Source organism: Jaculus jaculus, chromosome 19 (assembly GCF_020740685.1).
Source record: "Jaculus jaculus isolate mJacJac1 chromosome 19, mJacJac1.mat.Y.cur, whole genome shotgun sequence".
Classification (NCBI taxonomy): domain Eukaryota; kingdom Metazoa; phylum Chordata; class Mammalia; order Rodentia; family Dipodidae; genus Jaculus; species Jaculus jaculus.
The window spans coordinates 41,869,345-41,890,915 of record NC_059120.1 but is presented as its reverse complement, the minus strand read 5'-3'; the positions used below and the strand labels follow the sequence as shown (position 1 = coordinate 41,890,915).

Below are 21,571 nucleotides of genomic sequence, written 5' to 3'. Positions count from 1 at the left end.
ATGTTTCTATGCAATCATTTTACAAATGAAATGCCTAGAAATCATTTAAGCAGTCTTTTAATAATATGTTTTCTTGGGTACATGGGCCTTAAAAAAATCTTATATACTACAAAAGCCAATCTTTTTCTCTTTCGTGAGGTTGAGACAAGTCTTATGTAGCCCAAGCTAGCTCTGAAATCACCCTGTAGGTGACGACGATTTTGAACTTTCTGATCCTCTTCCTCTACCTCCCAGGTGCTAGGAATACTACTATTATATACCACTAGGCTTATTTGGGGGCTTGGAGTTGGGGAGTTAGTTTTAGGTTTTATGGTTTTGTTTTTGTTGTTGGGGTTTGGGGTTCTTTGGTTTTGTTGATTATTTGTTTGAGATATGGTCCTACTCTGTAGCACAGGTTTGCCTGGAACTCCAGTGGTAGCCCAGGCAGTTCTCAAATTCATGGTGATCCCCCTGCCTCAGGCTCTTAAGTACTGGGATTATAGTATAGAATTAGTGCCACCGCAGCTGTCAGAACATTGGTTTGTTATTATTTCAGGAAAGAAAAACATTCCTAAGTTATCTTTTCTTTCTTAATTTTTAAAAAATACTTTATTCATTAATTTGCAAGCAGAGAAAGATAGAAGGTAGACAGACAGAATGGGTGTGCAGGGCCTCCATCCACTGCAAACAAACTCCAGATGCATGTATCACTTTGTGTATCTGGTTTTATGTGGGAACTGGAGAGTCAAACCAGGTCATTAGGCTTCATAGGTAAGTGCCTTAACCGCTGAACTATCTTACCAGCCCCTTTCTTACTTTTGGGGGATATATAGCTTAGTTAATGGAGTGCTTACCTAGCATTGCATGAAACCATAGATTCAGTCCCCAGCACCACATAAACCAGGCATCGTGGTACATGTCTATAATCCCAGCATGCAGGAAGTAGAGACAGGAGAATCAGTAATACAAGGTCATCCTCAGCTGCATGTGAAGTTCCAGGCCAGCATGGGCTGGAGACTGTGTTGTGGTGTGTGTTGGGCGAGGAGGGGGGAATGATGAGGGATTCCAGTCATGGTACTCTATACACAGTGATACACAGGCAGAAGAACCATAAATTTGAGGCCAACCTAAGGTGCTCTGAAAGATTTTTCAAATAAACTCTGGAAAAGGGACAGGGATATAGTCCAGTGGTATAGTGCTTGCTTAGCATGCGTGAGACCCAGGGTTTGATGTTCAACATTAGGAGGTAGGGAGACAAATAAGATTCTAGATGAAGATGATTAACATGCATGTCAGTGTTCACAAAGTATCATTTACACCCCTTCATATTCCTTATTAAGTAATCTATTAGAATTCAAACCAAATGCATTAGATATCTCAACCCTGAAATAAAAATGGAACCTGGAGAATAGTTAGAATCTGGGGCTGTAGTTCCTTTCTACAGGAAAGTCTGCATAGGTTCCCACACTGTGAAATAGTGTAATTGTTTGGCAAATAGTATTGAAATTAATTGAGAGTTGACTATGTGTTTAGTGGAAATGTTTCCAGTTGCCTACTTTTAAGTCACTTTTTCAATGTGTTACAGTTAAAACTTTCCTAATAATTTGATTTGAAAAAAAGTGTTGATGCATATAGAAAGATAGTGTAATAGCACATGAATTATATTGTAATGTAGGTGTCTTTCTTATAAGGAAATGTTTCCTTGGAAATCTAGTTTTTGCTACCTGTTTTATTAGGGCTCTTTAGAAAAAGCTCTAAGTAAAGTTATTTTGAAATGTTTGTTTCCTTATGCATAGATTCGATGTTACAGAGTCCCAGATCATAATTATAATATGCCAGCTTCTCTCCGGAACCCTGGGGCCTTGGTTCTGGAACTTCACGGTAACTGCTAGAATATTCCTGCTGTCTAATGAACAATGGTGTGAACTCAATAAAGACAGCACCTTTGTCATGCACAGAGTAATTTTAAAATGAAAATCAAGTCTTTTGGTGGTATTTTATAAATTTATTATAATTAATATAATAGGGCAATAAAAATCCACCCTATGCATATAACAAATTTTTTCAAAATGTAATATATCTGGTGATTTGATGCTAATGTCAGTTCTCTCTTCCATGTACTTATAGTGCCTAATATTGTTTTTACTCCATGTAATACATTTTTATGACAAAAGCCTTTCCACCATTAGAAAATTTTTGTACTTATATTTGGAATCAGAATAAAGCAAGCAGAGTGTTTTGTTTGTTTTACATAAATGAGTTGAGAAAATGTTACTAATATAAAAAAGATTCTGCTTATTTTCTTGATTTTTTTTTTTGTTGTTGTTGTTGTTTTGCATGTCCTTTAAGCATTCTCGTTCTGCTTGGATTAACAATGATCTTGGTGTTACAAAAAAAAAAAATTATGCTAGAAGCTGTTCTCATTTCTGTTTGTTTTAACATTTTCCACCTTTAGTTGTGCTTCTAAAACTCAATATCTTTAGTTTTTCATATCACCATTGTCATCCTTTGAATACCTGACCTTTTCATCCTTTTTATAGCAAATCTATTTTTCCCCAGAGAAGCAAGTGTAAATTCATGGTTTCTTCTCATATTAGAATTGTAATTTTGAACTTACGACTTTTAGAAGTTCAAAACATTTACTTGTGAAATGTTTTCCCAGTAAGATAATCCAGAATCCTTCAAACTATAATAGGGAAGTTTATTTATAAGAAAAAGTGGAGCTTAAATTCATGTTATTTTGCATGTCAGGGAATGTTGGAGAGCTGTCCACCAAAAACTTGACAAATCATTCATACCATATAGGCAGCAATACTTTTCTAAAGAAAACTGTAGACATTTTAGTACTGCTTCAGTAATAAAATAGAAATAGTAAATCCCTTATTAGCAGAATATTTTTTGAAACATCCATTGCAGCATTATAAACCCAGTTACTTAGTGGCCATGGTATTGGAGACAGCTAGTAGAGGGTATACTGTTTCTTTCTCAGAATAACCCTAGCAGATTCTGAAAAGTACTTTAGAAACGTTTCAGGAGAAAAACAAATGACACTTTCAATTGAATTTACAATGTGTTTGCATAATTATTTATGGAATTCACTCTGCCTTTCCTTATCTTTATCCTAACCCTAGTACTTTTTCCAAAGACTTGGATCTTTCTCATCAGTGTAATTGTCTAGATTTATAATTTTAATAACTTATTTTTTATTTTTGCTCATTAAGCTGAGCACACATCTTTACCTGTATTCTAATAATGAACACTTAGAATATTGACAGTATTTTTCACTTCCATTTTATTGTTTGTTTTGTTTTTTGCTTTTCAAGAGAAGGTTTCAGTCTAGCCCAGGCTGACCTGGAATTCACTATTTAGTCCCATGGTGGCCTTCAACTCAAAGGATCCTACTACCACTGCCTCCTCAGTATTGGGATTAAAGACATGTGCTACCATGTCTGGCTTGTTTCTTTATATAAACAAAATATCCAACCTTTGGGCTCATAGTATAGCAATTGGTAGAATCCTTGACTGTCATGTTCAAAGCCTTGAGTTTGATTGCCACCACTAATAAAAAGGGAGGGAGTATCCTAAATTTACAAAGCCTTTTGTGTTAAAATGTTTCTGGAAAGTAATGCACTTTAGCATCTTAAAAATGTTTTCAAAATATGCTGTGCTTTCTCCAGATATACTCTCTTCACTTTTATTAGATACTAACTAGCATAGATTTTTTTTATGACTTTGATCACTGAGATAAGTGTGCAGGTATACTCATTTCTTTTTTACAAAGTTGGAAGAAAATAGTTGTTACTTGTTTGTTTCTAAAGGAATTTAGTTTATCAGCATTTAAACTGTCAGCTGTTGCCTGTTGCACCTAGTATTTTTCATAAAAATGTGTTCAAAGACACAAGCATCATTTTAAACTGTATAATATCTTAGCAATAGAAAATCAAGACAAATGTCTGTCCTGATTGATTTGTAGCACATAGGAACAACATTCCCTTTGTCTTGTCAGAGTTCTGCTTCTTATTATCTCTATGACTTAGAAAAAGTTAGCTTTTTTGAACAAGTGTCCTTGTCCAAAATGGTGATAGTATTTCCTAACTCCTAGAGAAAGGGTGAATAGGGTTAGGACCTTTGTTGGAACTCTGGTAGTTTGCAAAAGTCTGCAGTTGATTGATAGAGAGGAAGAATATATCGGTAATTCCGTTAAATACATGACTGATGCTAAGTGAGTTGAAAGGATTTAGTTTTGTTTCCAAAGGTAATAAGGATAGGCTGTTCCTACAAATGGAGAGCTTTACTCTAGTTCCTCTGCTTTTAGAAGACTTTTTTTCCACATACTCAATGGGCCTTTCTCCTTTTAGTTTTCTCAGAAAATCTGAGGATCCAGACGTGTGGTAGATGATACTGCTTTTAATAAACACTTAGACTGTTCTCTCTATAAATTTTTGAGTTAAAAGTACTTCGTGCCAGGCATGGTGATAGACACCTTTAATCCCAGCACTAGGAAGGCAGAGATAGGAGGATCAGGATCGCCATGACTTCAAGGCCCCACTGAGACTACATGAATTCCAGGTCAGCCTGGGCTAGAGTGAGACCCTACCTTGGAAAAAAGAGAAAACTAAAAATACTTTGTTATGATTGAGCTGTATGAACAGCATTGTTTAACATTTATCAAAGCTTGTCATGCCCAGTTTTCCTCTTACCAGGGGTAGGAAGTAAAAAATTAGAACATGTTAAATTTCTTCAGTCCATTAACCCTTCCACCCACCTGTAGTGTGATGAGGATATGAGTGCCATGCTCTAGTCATTCGGAAGTTCCCTAGAAATTCACATACATTTACAAAGAAATCTATAGTTAGTAGTAACCTAATCTTTGAATATGGTTCCTTCAAATTGATGCTTTCCAGTAAAATAGTACCAACTGAGTTTCTTTAACATTGCGAGTCTGTTCCTACTACAAATTCTCTGTTAACCCAAATTATAAAACAGTGTCATTTTCTACTTAAGGTTTAGCAGAAGTGGTTATACTTACAAATTAACTGTAAGTATATCTTTAAGATGCTTATGTCCCATGTAGAAGGCAAGATTAAATTATCTTCTCTCATTTTAGAGGGAAAAGGCACATTAAGAATTCTGAAGAAAAAAAAAGATTTACATGCTCTTACAAATACTTTTATATCCCCCATTAGATATTGAATTAGAATTCAAAGGCTGGGCGTGGTGGTGCACGCCTTTAATCCTAGCACTTGGGAGGCAGAGGTAGGAGGATCGCCGTGAGTTCAAGGCCACCCTGAGACTACAGAGTTAATTACAGGTCAGCCTGGACCAGAGTGAGACCCTACCTCGAAAAACCAAAAAAAAAAAAAAAAAAAAAAAAAAAAAAAAAAAATCTAGAATTCAAACTAGATGCATTTGTGCATTTACTAGGTATCCCTCTAAAGGCTGAGAAATAAGAAAGGAACTTGCAAGGGCATCACAGTATAGGATGTAGCTCAGTGATAGAATGTTTGCCTTACTTGGGTTAGGTCCTGGGTTTATGATCAGCCCTCCAGAGAGAGAGAAGTCAGAAATTTTAATATTCAGCTAGCTTACACAATTCAAAGTTACCACTTTTAAAGGCCCTTTAGTAACTGCCCTGCTCAACTGTATATGGAATTGGAGCCCTTAGAGTCTTCCTCTTGACAGAGATTGACTGTTCCCTGGGTCAGAAGTTAAAAATTCCTAATATTTATTTGAAGACATGTTGTTTTCTTTACATTTGGGGTCTTAAACTGACTCCTCTTTGAGTGCTAGGATTGTAGGTCTATGCCACCATACCTGGTTTATTCTCGCCTATTCTTAAACAGTAGGCCATTAGAATGGTGCCATAAGGAGTGATTGGCCCTGGGTTTAGAACCTTGAGTTTGTATTAGTGTCAAAAGTGATTGTGACCTTGGACTGCCACCCTCAACAGCATATCAGAAAAGTGGGAAAATTTGAACTCTACAACTAATTGCTTGTTTTGCTGTTTATTTACTCTTCCTTTTGTGATGGCCATCTGAACAATGTTTCTAGTTTGTAGTAATTTAAATGTTTTGACTAGAGTCTACATTTTGGGTTGTCCATAGCCACTGGGAGAATTGTCTCTGTCCTTTGACAACTTGTACTTAAATTTAGTAGACCTACTAGTCAAGGAATGCCTACAAATCTATGAATAAGGAAAATATTTTTTCCCTATAAAGCATTAACTGTGGAAATCTAATGCTACAAATTAGAAATTGGTTTTCCTTTTTGTTTTTATTTTTAATTCTGTTTTTCTTTTTTTTTTTTTTTTTTTCCCTAAAGAAAACACTTTTAGTGTTTTGGGTATTATATGGCATGTCCTTGACTTGAAGGACTTCAAGTGATGGTCAGTTTCTTTGTTTTTGTTTTTTCGTCTCAACATTTGGGACTATTATCACCCCTTGTTCTCCATTTTCTAAGATAATAAAAAGGACAAGAAAGTGATAACAAATGTCAAATTGATGCCTATAAATAAATTTCCATTTAGAGACTGTTCTTTCCTGCATGGACAAAAATATTCAAATGAACCCTTTCTTAATAACTGTCACAGTAAATTGAGCCCACTTTTAGAGAAAGGTGCAGAATGGACTGTCATGCAGTGGCTGTCTCCTAAACACAATCGTTTTGCCTTTTATTTGTTGTTTATCATTCCTGCCACCTGTCTCTCTGCTTGCTGTAGTTTCCAGTGCTGGGGGGGGGGAGGCATAGCTTTGTACTACATCCTGCTCAATTCTCAGTAAAACTGGAAGTTATAAGCAGTAGTAGACAGTTTTCATGAAGGGAGCTCACAGGATAGCTATAAACCAGATAAGCAAATAGGAAAACATATTCCTAACTACCTACCAATTGGTAAGTAAGTTTTCCCTAGCTTTCCCTCTAACCATTAATGCATTGTTGATATAAATTCAGTTACCATAATGAATAGTTTAGAAAATTTTGTCTTCCAAAATTTCCAAAAACAAAATCCCTAGGAATCTCACTTTGAAACTATAGCTGTTTCATGTTTCTTCATTTTTTATGGTCATCCATGGTACAAAAATTAATTATATGAGGTTCCCTCCATTTTCATTTTGTAATTCTATACTTCTGGCCCTTCCCCTCCAAAAGGCTACTTCATATGTCCAGCAAAATGTTGTAAGATGTCTGCCCTCCTCCACCCAAGACAGAGTCGATCATCTTTGACACACCTACCTGCTTAGTCTCCTGAGTCTGCTACTGTGTAATTCCCCTTATTGGCAACACCACTCACCAGGTCAGCTCTACAGATTCTTTTTAGCTTATTTCAGTCCATTTTTTATTTAGTAAATGTATATGTCAAGATAATTACATCAGTGTTTGCAGCTAAATACACATCTATTTTAAAAAACATTCTTGAGCAAATAAAGATCAGTATTTTTAGTTGGAAAAGACTGGTTTTAAGCCAATTACTTATAGGCATAAAAGCTTACATATCCTAAATTCACATTAAAAATTGTGTACTTTAGCTGGGCATGGTGGTGCATGCCTTTAATCCCAACACTCTGGAGGCAGAGGTAGGAGGAGCGCCATGAGTTCTATCCCACCCTGAGAATACATAGTGAATTCCAGGTCAGCCTGGGATAGAGCAAGGCCCTACCTTGAAAAAAAATTTTTTAAAAAATTATGTACTTTAAATATCAGCTTAAGAAATGAGCTGTTATGTAGAAATTAGTCCCCTTACTGTTGATACCAGCTTTTCTCAGACTGGTTACTGTTAATAACTTACTTACTTGTTTGTAGAGTGAAAAAAAAAAAAATCCCCTTGTCCTTTTTTCCCAGCTGTCCAGTTTCCACTTTGTCTTCCCCAATAAGTAACCACTTTTCTTAATTGGCAATGTCTACTTCCAGAAATGAGCTATGATGTTATTGGTGAGGAGAATGTTTTCTTGAGTTCAGAAAATGTAGGCTAAACATATTCTACAACTCTTCATTCACTTAATATGTTTTCTGCTTTCCCATATCATTATTTAGGGAGCTGTTCTGCCCCACCTCTAAAAGCTGTGCATATTCCATTATATGGAATACTGTAACTTACATAACCACTCCCTCATCAAGAGATTTTTTTTTCCTATCATTAGTAATTCTTTAGTGGGTTACCTTGCCTAAACAAGTGTATCTATAAGATAAACACCCAGCATTAAAGCACGTTTGGATCCAGGAAGTAAGAGTGATAACCTCAAAGTTATTCATGTGTAGTACACAGAAGAAAACATGCACATGCCTTGCTCCTCAGTCTTTTTGCTCCTGTTCTTTTTCCCCAGACTTTCGGGCTTCTGAATTCTTTTGCCCTCTTTTTGCATGGTGTAAGTCTCTTGGCACTAAGGTTGTTTTCAGCCATCTCAAAGCTAATTCTTGGCTGCTTTCAGGTATATCTCCAGAAATGTGAGGCTCATTAACCTACTAAGAATAAGAATTTATGAGTTGGATGATTATTTTTCCACATTCATAGCGTGACAAATATTAGATGAATATTTTTAAAGGGCACTACATTTTACAAGGTCTCAATGATTTATGTTACTTCAATGAAAACTCACCATTTCTTTTCATTGACACTACAGAGCTTGTTTCCAGATTTTATATGATATGGCAGTGCATTGTAATGAATTCTCTGCTTGATACTCGAAATTTAGCACATATAGACATGTTTTTCTTGGTGGGAAAGGTTAAACTTTGAAAAATTTCTTTTGGAAAGGAGGGGTTTTTATTGCTCTGAAAATTTATCAAAGTTCATAAAAATTTTTGATGCCTCCTTTTCCCCTTTGCTCCATATTTAAGATTTATTTTATATTGTGCATGATAGAGGAATGCTGCTTTGCTTGCAAATAATTCACTTGAAATTGTTTTGAGTAATTCTGCTTTTTTGGCTTTTTATACCTAATCAGAATTGATGTGACTGAAGTGCAAATCTTCATAATAATCATGCACTTGCTGGCAGTGATTGGAGGACCACCTTTTTGGCAGTCTATGGTAACTGTTCACATTGTGTCCATCCTCTATAATGCATGTTTTGTGCTTGTGTGTTCTAATCAACAATCGTCTAGTTCAAGGGTAATGTTTAAAATTATTTTTGTTTCTGAAAATGAAAAGTTATGTGAACAATAAGACTCAAGCTTCTCTTTTGATCATGTGGAATTTACTGTTTGGAGTTGTGTACATTCAGTCTGTTTTGAAGGCCATTTGGAATATGAATGGTAATTATTGTCATCCTATTTTCATAGAAAGAAACAGCAGGTAATGTAACAAGTTAAACAGTGATACAATTAAGTTACATTTTATTCTTTCTAAACTCTGAGTCTACTGGTTTCTATACTTAAAGATGAATAATGAATTTGAGATTATACATTGCTGGTACCAAAAGTGGAAAAGAAAAAGAATAAATGTATGTTGAATGAAATCTCTGCCATAGGATTATTTTTTTTTTAATTTTTATTTATTTATTTGAAAGCGACAGACACAGAGAGAAAGACAGATAGAGAGAGAGAGAGAATGGGCGCGCCAGGGCTTCCAGACTCTGCAAACGAACTCCAGACGCATGCGCCCCCTTGTGCATCTGGCTAACGTGGGACCTGGGGAACCAAGCCTCGAACCAGGGTCCTTAGGCTTCACAGGCAAGCGCTTAACCGCTAAGCCATCTCTCCAGCCCCATAGGATTATTTTTAAAGCCAGGACTTTGACTTTTTTCCCCCTATGACCCTCTGAAAAGAAGGAGTATTAGCTTTGGAACCAGGTTACCTATACTTGGTCCAGCCTGTATTCCCACTGTGCAAACTTAATCTATTGGGTTACTCTGTCTGGCTTAGTTTCCTCCTGTGCAAAATGAGGGTAAGAACAGGACCAGTCTCATCAAGTTATTTTGTGGACTAAACGAGTATATATGTGAAAAGCACGTAGAGTAATGCTTACCAAATAAGCATGTGGTAAAAACTGATGTTGCTCTCACACAGTTTAATTTCTGCTTGGTTTTTTTTTTTTTTTTTATTTGATTTGTTTTGTTTTGTCTTTGGAGATAGAGCCAGGCTTGAAGTTAATATTTTTGTGCCTCAAACTCTAGCACCCCTTTTACCTTATAGTTTGAATATATTGTTCAAGATTTGGGCCCAAAGTAGTGTTTTTACTCCTTGGATTATCAGTTAACTGCTGGTCAACACTGTTCCTTCAGTATTTACTTGAGGAGCTCCTAACAAGAACATTTAGTAAGTCTAAATAAATAAACAATTCTTACACTTCAGAATTTGAAAGTAGAAGGGAAATTTACTGAGAAGACTCCCCTTACCTAAATCATTTTATGATGGTAAATTAGATGCTTCAGAAAGTGGAATTGATGTAATCCCTAAATATTGCCAAACATGAATTGCCTTTTGTTGGGAGGATGGGCTTGTAAAGAGAGAGATAAGGGAATAAAACTAATCCACAGGTGTCATAGCCAGCTGCATGTAGCTGGGATGAACCTCCAAACCAGACAAAGTTTATGGGAGGAATGGGCATTTACTTGAAATTTACCAATCCAGTGGGAGTTCTTTGCGGAAGAATCTGGCCACCTTTCACAGGTCCACACAGAGAGAAATACCACCAGCAGCACCATCAGGAACCCGAGGCATAACTCAAGCTCTCTGCATATCTTTAGACTGGATTTCAGATCCACCCCCAGTAACACTTTAGGGCTGGACCCTAGGATCCACTCACAGTGACACCTCCACCAGTCTAGGCTGGAAACTTTAATGAATTCACAAATCTATTGGGGGACAGCCATTCAAACTACCAAAACAGGCAACCTGGAAAATCCTGAAAGTGATCATTCAGGCTCATAATACCACTATTCACTCATCTTAGATGTCACTATAGAGGACCCCTATTGACTTTTGAGATTAATGTGTAGAGAGAGGAATTTCATTGGCTTTATCCTTTAATATATTAGCTACTTTTTCCTCCCCCCTTTTTTTCCCCTTTCTTTTTTTTTCTTTCCCCAGTTTAATCTTGTAGAAGCAAAAGAATAGATTTGTTTTTCTAAAACCAGGTCATAAAACCCAGGTTCTACTTAACTCCCACTTGTCTGTATTGATTATTATTTTGTAAGTTTTGCATTTACCAGAATTTCCCCAAATAAATTATTTTGAATATCTTGAACACATAAAGAATACCTAAAGGTTTAACATACTAGCTTGCAAAGCATGAGAATTCTGGCTTGATCTTTTGAAAACAGACTTAGCACCTGATTTATTTGCTAATTATTCTTTAATATGGAACATGGTTTTAAACAAATTATACTCATGTCATGCTGCTAGCTTTATTTCTTAAAGTAGCTGACAGTAAGTTGTTTTAGGTGTGTTTTACCTTTTGCAGTAGGATTTGTACAAGTAAGTTGTACATAACTAATATTTTGGATCATCCTTGGTTTTGGAATACTTGCAGAACTTTTTAAGTTGAATATTCCTAACTTTAAGCTTGAAATCTGAAATGTAACAAAATTCAAAAGTCTTGAGCCTCAAGTTTGGGAGTTACGATTTGAGGATTGGGAGTGTCCAACCTTGTATTTTGGTTTTCTTTTACCTCAGATTATGGGTTCACTAGTGTGTGTGTTGCCTTGAATTTTGTTATGGTAGTTCAGAAACAGTCATTGCATACAGTGTTCCCATTTGTGTGCCAAGGTGGAGAAAAGTTGTTTTTTTTTGTTTTGTTTTGTTTTGTTTTTGGTAGTCTCTTTTTGAGGTATGATCTCAGTTTCTAAATCCTTGTTAAATGAAAAGATTTTACTGATATTTAGAAAGCAAATTTATGGTAAAAGAACAAACAAGCAAAAACTACAAATCAAATGTCTTCCTAAGGTTGATTCTAAAGGATTAGCTCTTTTGCAAAGGTAAGTGATTTCCATGTATTGTATATGGATGACCCATTCCTTATCACTTTCTCCAAAGAGATGGGCTTTTACTAAAGACTATAGTTAACATTATTGCTGTTTGCTGGGGTTTTATTTTGTTTTCTTTCTGTTGGGAGGGTTTGTATGTGAATGTGTGTGCATGTGTCTATGCATGTTCATAGTATGTGGGCACATATGTCTGCAAGTGTGTGTGTGTCTGTCTGTCTACACATGCACATGTGTATGGAAACCAGAGGGCGGTGTCGGCTTTCTTCTTTTATTTCTTTCCGCCTTATTTATTGAGACAGGGTCTCCCTCTGAACTCACAACCCACAGATTTGCCTAGTCTGGCTAGCCATCTTGCTCCAAGATTTGTCTAGTTTGGCTCGCCATCTTGCTCCAGGGATCTTTCTGTTGGTTTCACATGCACTAAATTCTAGGCATGTAGCATTTGTAAGAGTGCTGGGGGTCTGAACCCAGGTCCTTACACTGTCTGAGCTGTCTCCCTAACTCCTCTTTCTGTTTTTTAAAAAAGAAAATGTTCCACGCACAAAAGTTGGTACAGAATTTCAACATTACAAAAATGGGTATTGCTTCTCCCCAAAGAATATATCCTTTTGGGATGTATTGGAACTGAGAGAAAGAAAATATGAAGAAAAAAAAAAAAACCTTCCTTTGGAAGAGACCCACATGTAATTTACTCATGGTTACTTTCACGGATGTTTGAATCTTTCCAGTGTAGTCATTGATGAAACATTTGGAGTCACGAGACACTCCCCTTAGAGTTCAGTTAAAGCACCTAGGTGAGCCTACTGCAGCTGAAGTTTCAGAAAGTTTCTGCAAGACTGGAGCCTTTATGCAGTATAGATTATTTATCTCTTGAAGTAAAAGATGGTTTTTTTTTTGCAATGTTTAAGGGTCAGACTCAATGCTTCTCAAGAATTCTACCACTGAGCTACATTCCTACCTCTTGAACTAAAAACTTTTAAAAATGCTGTTCTTAATAATTCAGGCATGGTGATGATTTTTCTTAAGTACTTGGTGAACATTGTATCTACTGTATTTCACATAATTCACTTGTATGAAAATGATTTACAATTTATTTGTATTAAAATGAGTATGGTGGTTCACACCTTTAATCACAGCACTGGGGAGGCTGAAGTAAAATCTTTGTGAATTCAAGGTCAGCCTAGAACAAACAGAAATGATTTACAAACAAGCTGTATAGAATAAAATACCTAATCTTAAAATGATATTTTCTATTTCTACAAAACCTGCTAAATTACATGTTAAACTACAAAGCCTGCATTAATCTAACCTAAATAAAAACATGGCCATTATAATCCAGTGGAAATACTGTGGATATAATTTTTTTATCTGTAACCTTTTTAAAATGGATTATGTTTTGCTGATGTTTCTTGGGAAGATTCATTAATGTCACAGGTCCAGAACATCTTGTCTCCTAACTATCGAAAAGATATCATAACCTGAGGAAATTCTTAATTTCCCCAGACCTTCAAGACTACTGAAACCCTAGGCAGGCTTGAGATGAGATATTTTCAAGATGGCTGTTTGCCTATGTCTATAGAGTAATATGGCTTTGACTGCCTTTAATGTATGCCAGTAAGATGATGGCAGAAAAAGATTGGGAAAGATAGCGTATGTCCACCTCCTTAAACTTGAATGTGAGGTAAAAATAATAGCACTGGCAGTACTTTTTGTAAGTGGTTTGTTTTGTGTCAGTTTTTAAGGGATCACCTAGTTAAGACTTGGGATTTTTTTTCTGACTGCAGCTTTCCCTTACTTTGTCTCACCTTTTCTTATAATTCAAACAGGAAGTTTGGCAAATGCAGAGGAAGAGGCAAGATCTGAATCTTCACTTAGCAAGTATATGCTTAGCACCAACAATAACCAAGATCCAAGAAATAATCCCAAACTCAATTCAAATAAAAACCTACAATAGCAGGAACTTCTGTCTTGATGACTAGAGCTAACACACATGACAGAATGATGAGAGGGTCTAAATGAGAGGGCTTACACTGCTTGCTTCCTTTGTGACCTGAGCCATGTACTAATTTGCCTGGCTCTTCTAGTGTTTGTATTTATTCTTTCTTTCAAAGATCAGCAATTTTCATGATCCAAAACCAGTTGCCCCAAATTATAAATACAGTTATCATTATCAGTCAATTTAGGTGTGACACATAGATGACTGATAGACACAATTGGTTCTTTCGGGGTACTCCTTCAGTACTCTGTCCCTAATATGGGAATACTGTAATACGGAGTAACATTCCACTTCCTTAAGAATTGGGGCAGGTGTAGTGGTTCTCCCTTTGCCAGAAAGGCCCTTTGTTTCTAGCAGGAGAAGTAGGAGGGGTAGCTGGAGACCTGGAAGAGGAAACTAGGCAGAATATTGAGTTGCAGCCCAGCGCATCAGACTTAGATTGTAATGTCCCTGTTTTCTAGTTCCCTTGGGGTTTTGGAGTTTTTGTTTACTTGGTTGGTTTGGTTTAGGATGTCTTTTGTTTGTTTGTTTGTTTTTTCCATGCTGAAGGCTAAAATCAGGGCCTTGTGCTTGTGCTCATCCACTGAGCTAAGTTCCCAATTCCTTATGTCCCTGTTTTCTAAACTAGAACACAAAAATCTTTTGCAGTTCATAGCAGCCATGGTGTTGATCTCCTTTTTTGAAAACAAGTTTTCAACTTGTCTGTAGGGTTTGATACCAGAGAAGAAAAGGGACTATTAGGGTGCTGTGTAAAGTTCTGGAGTTGATGTTAAACCTTTTTTCATATTAAAAAATCAAATACTGCTACAGTACAACTTGAAATTTGAGCAGTTGATTTCCATTTTCTTCTTAGGGCAGCAGTTTTGCAAGAGGTCATAGAATTGTGTAAACAAAGTTGAGTTCTTAAGAGTTTTGAAAAAATTGAGTATCCAAGCATTAAGATTTGCTTTTGGGCTGGAGAGATGGCTTAGCGGTTAAGCGCTTGCCTGTGAAGCCTAAGGACACCGGTTCAAGGCTCGATTCCCCGGGACCCACATTAACCAGATGCACAAGGGGGCACACGCATCTGGAGTTTGTGGTGGCTGGAGGTCCTGGCGCGCCCATTGTCTGTCTGTCTCTCTCTCTCTCTCTCTCTCTGCCTCTTTCTCTCTCCATCTGTTGCTCTCAAATAAATAAATAAACAAAAAAATTTAAAAAATAGTTTTATAAAAAAAAAAGATTTGCTTGTGCTGGGAGTGGTGGCACACGCCTTTAATCCAAGGATTCAGGAGGCAGAGGTAGGAGGATTGCCGTGAGTTCGAGGCCACACTGAGACTCCATAGTGAATTCCAGGTCAGCCTGAGCTAGAGTGAGATCCTACCTTGAAAAAAAAAAAAGAAAGTAAAAGAAAAAGATTTGCATTTGCCAGTTTTACTAGGGTTTTTGTATTACAAAGAAAAAAATGTCTTGTACCCATTTTTTAAGCTACAGGCAAATAACTGTCCAGAATAGTGTAAATAGTCCTGATTAAAATGTTTCCATTGTAACTCATTGTCTAGCAAGCCATTGTGGGTATATTTATTTTTGTTTTATAACCACTTATTTTTATTATTAGAATATATCATAATTCATCTCACATTATCCTTTCAATCCATGTGAACAAATTTTGAAAAGAGGAAAGCAAAAGGAGGGGTATACAAAAGAAACTTCTGTGACTTTAAAAATGTAATGCACATATCTTTTATTTTAAATGATAGGTGGAATGCTTGCAGAATGAAATGTTCATTATCAGTGTAGTCAAGGCCCCCCTTTAGGTAAATCACATTTTCAGTATACACTCATGTACCCATATATTACTTACTGAAACGTGAAATAAGTATGTTAAAATTTGGGCCATGCAGTTGTAAAACTGTGCTGGTTTGGGTGTGCTTGGTGTGTTTCTTATGCTAAATATGAATGTCACTGCAGTTGTCCTCGGCTTTTACTAGCCACCTGTTTCATGATAGGTTTGGAGTCAGGAACTTTTCTGAATAGAACATCTCTTGCATTCTTTTATTTTATGCTTTATTCTTTCTTTCCCACAACAACTAGGAATATCTACAGATTTGAGGTACAATTCAAAAAATTCACAAAGAAAGAAAGGGGCAAGGCACCCCTTTAAGGCCAGAAGGTGGCCTAGTTCACTGTTTCCAGACCTCTGGGATGCATTAATGAAGCTTTATTTAGCATATGATGCAAATTAGTAGAGTTGTATTTTTTAAGGTTTATGTCAAAGATAATTCTCATTTCTTGAGCCTTGTTACTTAGTTTATAATGAAGAGGAGAAGGAAATTTCCATCACATTAACTAAACTAGCAGGAATGAAGACTATTTGGGAACATGTATAAATATTAATATTTGATTGTACTGTTTCCTTCTTTGACTTCATCTAGATTTTAATTGCTCTTTCTCTTTACCCATTAAAGATTCCAGTGCTGAATATTCAAATGAAACTTTTTCCTGCACTTTGTACTGTGGCAGGGACCATATTTTCCTGTACAAATTACTTCCGTGTAATCTTCACAGGTGGTGTTGGCAAAAATGGATCAACAATAGCAGTGAGTATATCTTAAGATGTCCAGTGATTTTTAAACTAGGACTTGTTTTGTGGTTACTTTGGTTTTCGTTTAAAAGGTATAAAATCATTTGTTAATTTAAAATTCCTACTTGGCCTTTAATAAAATATCCATAATCTATTTTATGTATTCATACATACTTTTATTAGCTTATATGTGCACATTTTTGTGTACGCTCAACCATTTATAATGCACTTAATACTTTTAGAAAGTTTGGTCTGCTGTATAAAAATAAGCCTGGCCTGTCAACTGCAGTCATTGGTTTGTGCCTAACCAATTCATAGTGCATCTTTTCATTAGTGTCTGAACTTACAGAAATTGTTAGCTGGCAAGCACCATGTGGTTCTAGAAAGTTTGGGTTGAAGTGTTTAATGGTAGATCTATGTAGTATCTGACAAGTATTAAATACTATTAACTCTTTGCTCTGTACAGGGAACAAGTGTCCTTTCTCCTTTTCTCCATATTGGATCAGTGATTACATTAGCTGTTATGATCTACAAGAAATCAGCCGTTCAGCTTTTTGAAAAGCATCCCTGTCTTTATATACTGACCTTTGGTTTTGTGTCAGCTAAAATCACTAATAAGCTTGTGGTAAGCTCTTCAGTTTTCACTTGTGTTGTTTTTCATGTTCCTTTTATTTTGGTTTTCTGGACCTGGCTCCTTCTTCAGCTTCCTAAGTAATCCTAGAACTTGTAGTAAAAATCTCTTAGTAACAACATGGGAGCTAATCATTTTTAGTATGCCCTAAGTTCTTTGAGCTTGTACAGCTTTTTGCCATTATGTCCACACAACAGTGGTCAGTTTATTTCTACACTTCAGTCTTTGCCAGAATACTTACATTAAGCCCCCTTATAAAAAGCATTTTTCATCATCTTAGTTGACATGATATATACCTTTCCCATGCAGTTTTAACCGTGTATGGGGAGGAGGGTTAGCTGTGGAAATTTCACAACTGTTGCTAAATCATCCTTGAAATTTGATACTTGAGCACAATAGTGGTTTCCTTTGTTGCTCACAGTTTTCATATGAAAATGCCATAGCACTGATTTTGTTCTACTCATAGGTTGCACACATGACAAAAAGTGAAATGCACCTGCATGACACAGCGTTCATAGGCCCGGCACTTTTGTTTCTGGACCAATATTTTAACAGTTTCATTGATGAATACATTGTACTTTGGATTGCCCTGGTAAGTATTGCACCATGTCTTATTTCATTATTTGCAAGCTACTTGTTTCAGTGAGTCACTCCTGAGAAGTGGTCATAGAATGATAGTAATGACTGGAAATGTCAGAAATCCACATACTTAGGGTCTTTATGATTTCATATTTTAGGCTCTACATGTGTTATTTGTCCTGCCTCATGAAAACCCATAAATCCCAAATTTCCAATTGTGTATCAGAAATTCAGACACTTTGCAGGTTCACAGCCCATCAAACCAGCCATAGCCATTCCTTTATGAACTGTCTATCCTTGCTTTCATGCTGCTGTGTCAGAATTGAGAGCTGTGTCTGGCACTATGGCCCACAAAGCTTAAAATACTTACTGCCCCTCTAAGGAAGAGTTTGTTGATCCTTGGTATGAAGGACAGGCCCTGAGGAAATTGAGTTACGCAATTGTATAGACTAGAAGGTAAATCTGAAGAGAGAAGAAAATCAGCTTTACCCCTCTGCCCTTTCAGGAAGCTTAGGGAAGGCCTGAGCAGGTGTTGAGAAGCTAATGGTCTCTTCTCTTTCCAGGTCTTCTCATTCTTTGATTTGATCCGATACTGTGTCAGCGTTTGCAATCAGATTGCATCTCACCTGCACATACATGTCTTCCGAATCAAGGTCTCCACAGCTCATTCTAATCATCACTAATGATGTGGTTGTGTTCTATAGGAAACTCATGTTTTCTGCAGGAAAGAATCCGAGCATACTAAGGAAAATGGGGGTGGATAAGAACAAATATAATTTATAATAATCAATGTTGTATAACTTTTATTCTTTGTTATTGGTAATGCTCCCTAACTATCCTGTGTGAGAATGGGGATTTCAAATCCTATCCTGTAAATTGAATGTGTTATCAAACAGGGTTTGACACAAGAAAGCATGCAGCAGAACAAAAAAAAAAAAAAAAAAGCCATGTGTTTGTGATTATCTTGGATTCATGGTGAACCTGTCAAAAGGAGCAGATTCCCAGTTGTGGGTATTTCTAAAGTAAAGTATTTGCAGACCAAAAGATGGCTGCTTTATAATTTTAACAAATCATCTTTTAGTAACATCCTTGTTTATGTCTTCTTGAGCTTTCTTTAGTAAGGAGCTCAGCTTGTGACAGATAGATCCCACTAGCTTGTGAGGTGAAAGAGTGATAAAGAACTTGAATTTGGATTGAAAGGTTTCCTATCTTTATATTGTTGAGGAAGTAATTTTACTATTGATCAAGAAATGGTGTTTCTCATGGCCTTGAGAAATTCTGTTAGCATGCAGAATAATGTGGTAACTTTGTCAATCCATTTTATTTTTTTAAATAAATATATGATATAAAAGCCAGTGTTTTTCTCAGTGTTATTCAAAGATAAGCTAAGTTTTAAATATCTTTATTTTAATTAGAGAATGGATGCTCCAGGGCCTCCAGCTGCCACAAACTCCAGATGCATGTGCCACTTTTTGCATCTGGCTACAATGAGTATAGGGGAATTAAACCTAGATTGTTAGGCTTCACAGGCAAGTGTCTTAACCGCTGAGCCATCTCTCCAGTCCTTAAAATTTATGTCCGGGGCTGGAGAGATGGCTCAGTGGTTAAGGCACTTGCCTACAAAGCCAAAGGACCCAAGTTTCATTCCCTAGGACCCACCTAAGTCAGATGCACAAGGTGGCACGTGTCTGAGGTTTGTTTGCAGCAGCTGAAGGCTCTGGTGCTTCCATTATCATTCTCTATCTATCTCTCTTCCTCTCAAATAAGTAAAATTTATTTGTGTTTTTTTTTTTTTTTAGTAAGGAACTTTGGTAAGCTGTGTTGTCATGATATATGACCTTCCTATCTTGTCAAAATCACTTAACTTTTGCAAAAAGGGGAATTAGGTTTATTTTCCCTTGTGGGTATCAGTCATTTGGAATCTCAGACCCTTCCCCACATTTTCAGTCATTGTGTGATATTCTTGGTTGGCAGGGGAGGGGGTCACATTGTATTTTCCTTTTCAGTATGTATGCATGGTTTGAAATAAGTCACATATCCTCTGTGAACCAGATCTGTTCCATTGAATATATACAGTTGTTTAGTTGTTCTGTTTCATTAATGAAGAGGGTTGACAGCAGTAAAGTTTAGGGGCAGAATAAGATACTGTTGAGACAGGGTCTCATGTAGCAGAAGATAGCATTGAATTCCTGATTCTTTTGCCTCGGTCTCAAGTTCTGGGATTGATGATAAGCAGAGGCCACTATGTTGAACAAGGAATCTTAATGGCTTCTTCATAGCTTGTTCCATAATGAGGAATAAACAGCTGCATTACCTTGTCTTATAGCCAACTGTGCTTTCTTGAACTGTTAACGGTTCCATCATTTCATTGTAGCTCTTTATTCACAATGACAGCTAATTTTTTTATTTTTTGCTAGGTCATAGTAGAGAAGGAAGTCTTCAATTAACTTTCCTAGCAACTTAAACATTTGGAATAAATTACAAGAAAATGCTGGACAGATTAAGTTTTGAAAAGAGAAACTCTTTTAGTGCAGATATACATATATGTAGTTTCATTTGATATTTGAACAAATACAGCAGGTGTTTATTACCTGCAGTTGAAATGTTTGTGGATTCTGCCCAGTGTTTTCTATACCATACTGGACCAAAGCTGTAAACTTAGATCTTGAAAGCTAGTTGAAATAAACACATGTGTTCTAGAACTTTTTGCAGCATAAAAGGACTCTGAAAAGCATTCTGTGTGCTTCACTCAACCCTGTACATCATCATGGTCCTGATTACTGTGTTTATATAACTAGTGGAGTATCAGAAACACCCAGCATGAGCCAGGTGTGAGCCTTACGTCTTGAAGCCTAGCACTTAGGAGGCTGAGGTAGGAGGATTGTTCTAAGTTTGAGGCCAGCTTGAACTAGACCCAATGAGATGAGACCCTGCCTCAAAAAAAAAAAAAAAAATATATATATATATATATATATATATATACACACACATACACACACACATACATACATATACACACACACACATACACACACATACATACATACATATATATGTATATATACATATATATATATATAGAGAGAGAGAGAGAGAGATGATGGGTCAATGGTTATAGGTGTATGTTTACAAGCCTGCCAGCCTAGTTTTAATTTCCTAGTACCTACGTAAAGCTGTATGGGCACTTCTTTGCAGTGGCAAGAGACCTTGGCATACCTGTAATATACACACATACAAATTTACCAACTTTAAAAAAAAAACAAACTCAAACCGTTTATTTAAAAAAACAACAATTGAAAACAAAACAAGCAAAAAAAACACCCAACACTTAGAAAAATACAGATTTCCAGGGTCTATTTTTTTTTTCTTTTCTGCACAAGGCTGCCCTTGAACTCACAATCCTCTCAATTTAGCCACCTGAATGTTGGGATTGTAGGTGTGTGCCAAGGCAACAGGTTTTCCAAGTTCTACCTCTAAAGATGATTTGTTAGATGTAAAATGGAGCCTTGGGATTTTTATAAGCTTCGTAGGACTGATTCTGGTTCCTTGCTCGAAACTTTTCAAGGTCTAACTAGGTTTAAGACCCATGTTATATACTACCTATAGAGATGTAAGGAAGAACTTGTAAAAACTGAAGAATTGCAGATTAATTAGGTATGGAATGTGAACAGTAGAACTTTGGCCACCTGCAGGAAGACTTACATTTTCCAAACCAGAGTATATCACTTTAACTTCAATTTGGTAGCCCAACCTCTTATTCCACCCTCCAAAAACATTTATAATCTTTTGTATAGAGTTAGAAACCTTAGGGTCACACTGGAAAAAAAAAAAAAACTAAAATGTAGCAATCTTGAAGAACAATACGCTTCTAAAGGTGTTTCCCATCTCCAGCCATGTTTAAACAGA

The 21,571-nt window shown here is 36.4% G+C and overlaps 1 protein-coding gene across 3 annotated transcripts in view; it reads left to right on the top strand.

The window, feature by feature from the left end:
* Cept1 (choline/ethanolamine phosphotransferase 1) overlaps positions 1 to 19,020 on the top strand; it is a 44,515-nt gene extending 25,495 nt beyond the window's left edge. For 2 of the 3 annotated variants that reach the window (XM_004658998.3, XM_045138761.1), the window contains exons 5-9: positions 8,919 to 9,003; positions 16,340 to 16,471; positions 16,922 to 17,080; positions 17,553 to 17,678; positions 18,229 to 19,020. In XM_004658998.3, the coding sequence (XP_004659055.2) occupies positions 8,919 to 9,003; positions 16,340 to 16,471; positions 16,922 to 17,080; positions 17,553 to 17,678; positions 18,229 to 18,348 (622 nt within the window). In that variant the 3' untranslated portion in view covers positions 18,349 to 19,020. Of the gene's footprint in view, positions 1 to 1,775; positions 1,861 to 8,918; positions 9,004 to 16,339; positions 16,472 to 16,921; positions 17,081 to 17,552; positions 17,679 to 18,228 lie in introns of all 3 variants that reach the window. The other variant, XM_012948924.2, reaches the window with a different exon arrangement.
* Positions 19,021 to 21,571: the final 2,551 nt, after the last annotated feature.